The 4,521-nt window shown below is 40.6% G+C and overlaps 1 protein-coding gene across 1 annotated transcript; it reads left to right on the top strand.

Moving 5' to 3' along the window:
- The first annotated feature begins 1,748 nt into the window (after positions 1 to 1,748).
- Positions 1,749 to 3,721, top strand: htr1d (5-hydroxytryptamine (serotonin) receptor 1D, G protein-coupled). The gene has a single exon (XM_053509875.1). It carries the CDS (start codon positions 2,226 to 2,228, stop codon positions 3,369 to 3,371), a length of 1,146 nt encoding a protein of 381 aa, XP_053365850.1. The 5' UTR covers positions 1,749 to 2,225; the 3' UTR covers positions 3,372 to 3,721.
- Positions 3,722 to 4,521: the final 800 nt, after the last annotated feature.

The raw sequence follows: 4,521 nt of genomic DNA, 5'->3' as shown, positions 1-4,521 counted from the left end.
TTGCATGCAGCTTTTTCTTAGCGTTTAAAACCCAACGAACGCAAGGAAACTGCTTCTAGTGCGTTTTCTTCACGTTCATTTTACGCTTCGGAGGACCGGATATATCCCATGATCCTACATGCTATACATAGGGAAATGCGGAAAAGGGTAAAAATAAAAAAATTTACTGTTGAAAAACTTACGCGGAAATTTTCGCATTTCTTTATATACCACAAAAAAATTATTTTAATCCGACTTTCTGCAGTCAGAGAGTGAACCGGGAAGCGGCGGGCTTTCATATCCAGATCCCGACACACTGCCCCCACAGGTTAACACACAAACTACAATTTGGGCTGCGGGCTGACGTTAGACAGAGAAAAACCAACGCCGGTGTAGAAGTCAATCAAGCGCCACCACAAAATGCAACATAAACGTCTAGGACGTTCAGAGCACGTTCGTTTATCCAAAAACTTAACGCCCGTGTGAACATGGCCTAAATGTGCTTTCCAGGCAACACAATAGATTAAAATCACACTGGCAAACTAACGAGTTAATAGTTTCTCTATCTTTGATTTGTAGAGCACTTTTAAAATTGGATATTTTTTGGATAATAGATTATGATCATTTAATAAGACATTAAAAGATCTCAAAGTTAGCAATATAAAGCAAAATCTACATTCCTCATGTTAGTCTGTGATTACTAGCATGCTAATGTTATGATCTTTTGCTATGTTTATGCTGTAGCTCCTGCTAACACACAGTACAAGCAGGTTAACGTCATTATTACAACAATACTTTAGAAATAATTGACCTTTCACAAGTTTGTTCAGAAATCCACTATAGTTTCTGAAGCCCAGTGTGAGTGTTAGCTTTTATTTAGCAGAATGCTAATATTAGATTGGATCGGATTAGATTATAAACTTTGTGGAAAGCCTTCCCAAAGAGTTGAAGCTGTTATACCTGCTCACGGAGGGCCAACATCATATCAAACCCTATGGATTAAGAATTGGATGTTACACAAGTTCATGTGAATGTTGACAGGAGGTCCTACCAAGATCGTAAAATAGGAGTAAATACAATGGAAATCACTACTGGCCTCCACGGTTGGACTACAAAGGTTCCTAAATAGATGAATGGATATATAACATAGAAATTATGAATGATGCAGTAAATGTGCCCTCAATGCCCTTAATACAAAATGTACTTCAGATAAGCTTCAGTTGAAAATGCTATATAGGTCTTTGGGTGTTTTTGTCTGTAAGGAAGGCTATGATTGTGCGACCTACTTAGCCTTTAATTGGTGAAAAGCAAAACAGAAATCTTCTATGTGTGGCACTTTGTTCATTAAAAGATCAAAGGTGAATTTTAATGTGTGTGTGTGTGTCTGTCTGTCTGTCTGTGTGTGTGTCCCTGCATGTTTACTCAGACAGATAATAAGAACAGCAATAACACAAGGCATTTGCATTTTATTAAAGTGTTTAAACTGTCTAGTCGCTCATTATAAGGCTGCCTTGAGTGCATCTAATGGGCCGTTACTTCTGTGCAGTGACACATACATTACAGGAAGAAATAAGTTTGTGCTATATGACCTGCAAAAGTACTAGTTTATTCATGCTATCACACCCTGAACTGTATTTTTATATTTTCTTTCTTTCTCTCTTTCTTTCTTTCTATCGTTCTTTCCCAGATCTTCACCGTGACATAGATTGAATCCTGCCCCGACAAGGCATATCGCTGTGGCTGTCCTTCTGTCTATCAGGAGTAACAACCAGCTTCATAAAGTTCTGCTTAAGTTCCTCTTCTTAGATTTGAACTTTCCCTCAGTGGAAAGAATCTACTAGTAATCTATTTAAGCACAGTGCAGCAATTTCCTTAGCATTAAGGGGGACGATAGAACTATTCGTCTGAACAACCACCAAAGGATTGCATTCATTTCATCCTTGGAGTGTGGACAAGAGGAGAATAGAGACAGCTCTAAAAAAAAATGTCAGAAAAATGTTGTCATCTGTTTTGTGTACAGAATTTTAAAAACAGCCCCAGTTTGTATTTCAGACCTTAATGAGAAACTAAAATTGGATTTTAGTCTGGAGATCTGAGATATGTGCAGAGAATCCTGCTGAATCGAGATAGATTAATAGGAAACAATCCCTCTTATTTATTGTATAATGGTGTATGTGATTGTTAAATTATTGCACAACATGCATCTCTCTTGACGGTGAAGCTATGAGCGGCAGGACAGAGGCACAATGAATGAGATCACAGTGAACACCACTGCCGAGCTGTTCCTCTTTAACAACACGACCAGCTTGGACACATCACAGGCCTGGGACGAAGCAACACGACTAGGTCTCCAGATCTCGGTCTCGATCCTACTGGCCATAATAACTTTAGCAACAGTGCTGTCCAATGCTTTTGTCATTGCCACCATTTTCCTGACACGCAAGCTGCATACTCCTGCTAACTTCCTGATTGGCTCTCTGGCCCTGACAGACCTGCTTGTCTCCATCCTGGTCATGCCCATCAGCATCTTGTACACGGTGAGCAAGACGTGGACACTTGGGCAGGTGGTTTGTGACATCTGGCTCTCATCAGATATCACCTTCTGCACAGCATCCATCTTGCACCTGTGTGTGATTGCGCTGGACCGCTACTGGGCCATCACGGATGCACTGGAGTACTCCAAGAGGAGGACTACAGGAAGGGCTGCGCTCATGGTTGCAGTTGTTTGGGTGATCTCCATCTCCATCTCTATGCCCCCGCTCTTCTGGAGGCAAGCCAAGGCTCAAGAGGAGTTGACCGAATGTCTGGTAAACACAGACCAGATATTCTACACGCTCTACTCCACTTTTGGTGCCTTCTACGTGCCCACTGTTCTCCTTATCATCCTTTATGGGCGAATTTATGTGGCTGCTCGTAGTCGGATCTTTAAGACACCATCGTCAAGGGCAAAACGATTTACAACAGCTGAGCTCATCCAAACATCGGCTGGCTCGTCCCTCTGCTCGCTCAACTCCTCGAGCATCCAAGAGGGGCATCCTCACCTGGGAGGAGCAGGAAGCGGAGGTCGAGGGTCTCCAATTTTTACAAACAGTGTTAAGGTGAAACTAGCAGATAGCGTTCTGGAACGAAAACGTTTATGTGCGGCAAGGGAAAGGAAAGCCACAAAGACACTGGGAATCATCTTAGGAGCCTTTATCGTCTGCTGGCTGCCCTTCTTCATAGCAACACTGGTCATAGGTATCTGTAAGGATTGCTGGTTTCACCCAGTGCTGTTTGACTTCTTCACCTGGCTCGGCTATCTCAACTCGCTTATCAACCCTGTGATCTACACGGTCTTCAACGACGAGTTCAAACAAGCCTTTCAGAAACTTATCAAGTACAAAAGATGCTGACTCTTTTAACACGAGCTTTTCCATGAAGAGCGTTGTTGTACCAGGCATGAGAGATGGTAAAACATTTTCTCTTGGAATTTACTTTGTTGTCCTCAAATACAAAATACACTGTAATAATTCATGATGATTGATCATGATGCATTTTTGTACAGTTGAATGACCATGATACAGCTTGTAAAAAGTTGTGCTAAACTGTGAATGTTACCCTGTAGATTTATTTATCCTTATGCATGTCTTATAGTCGGTGGTTCATCCCTTGCAAAATATATGTTAAGTAGTTCGTCCCATAGAAAATATTTGTCTATAAGCAATTACAGATGCTAAGAGCCTTACCAAACAAAACAATAAGATGTGCGTTGCTTGAAAATATCCGGAATAGGCTGGAAAACACAATAAGTTATGGGATTACAAATACGTGGTATATACATTAGTCTATAAAGAAGAAATATATAAAGACTTGATTTTTCAAAATACTTTATGTGTGTCGTTGTCATTTGTATTTGGATATTACAAGCATGTATGCATCAAGACTAGCAAATCATGGGCGTCTTTAAGCTTGAGCAGGCAGAAGTGGGTGGATAGTACTTTCCCCACAGTGTTTTATGCTGCCCACTACTGTTTGGTGCGCAGTAGTTTAAAAAAGATGCAGTGGCTGGCTTCACACCTTAAAGAAACACTTTAGGGGAGCTTTGAGACCTGCATTAAGTTTTTAAAGAGTAGTAAAATATGAGATATTGAAATTAAATAATATACCATAAGGGCTACAATATATAAATTATTTAAATTCAACACCAACATTTCCTGGCGGATGGCTAAATGAACCATTGATTTTTAAATGTCAAAATATTAATGAGGCTCATGGTATCTTCAGTGTTTAATTTATTCTGGTCAGGATGACATGCATCTGGAACTTATGGCTGGAACCCTGGATGTAAGTCATCTACAGTATTACATGGGTCTGTGCACACACACATTCAAACATAGGGGTGGTTTTATTTAATCTGATGGTGGAAGGAAACAAGGGAGCCAAGAGAAAACCCATACAAATAAGGGTAACTCTTGTGACAGACAGAAACCTAGCATCACGATCAAACCAGGATCCCGGGAACCATAAGACGATAACTCTACCCACTGCATCACCCTGTAAAAA

Source organism: Clarias gariepinus, chromosome 13 (assembly GCF_024256425.1).
Source record: "Clarias gariepinus isolate MV-2021 ecotype Netherlands chromosome 13, CGAR_prim_01v2, whole genome shotgun sequence".
In the NCBI taxonomy this organism is placed as follows: domain Eukaryota; kingdom Metazoa; phylum Chordata; class Actinopteri; order Siluriformes; family Clariidae; genus Clarias; species Clarias gariepinus.
Note: the sequence above shows the minus strand (reverse complement) of the source record. Positions and strands in the feature narration are given on the sequence as shown.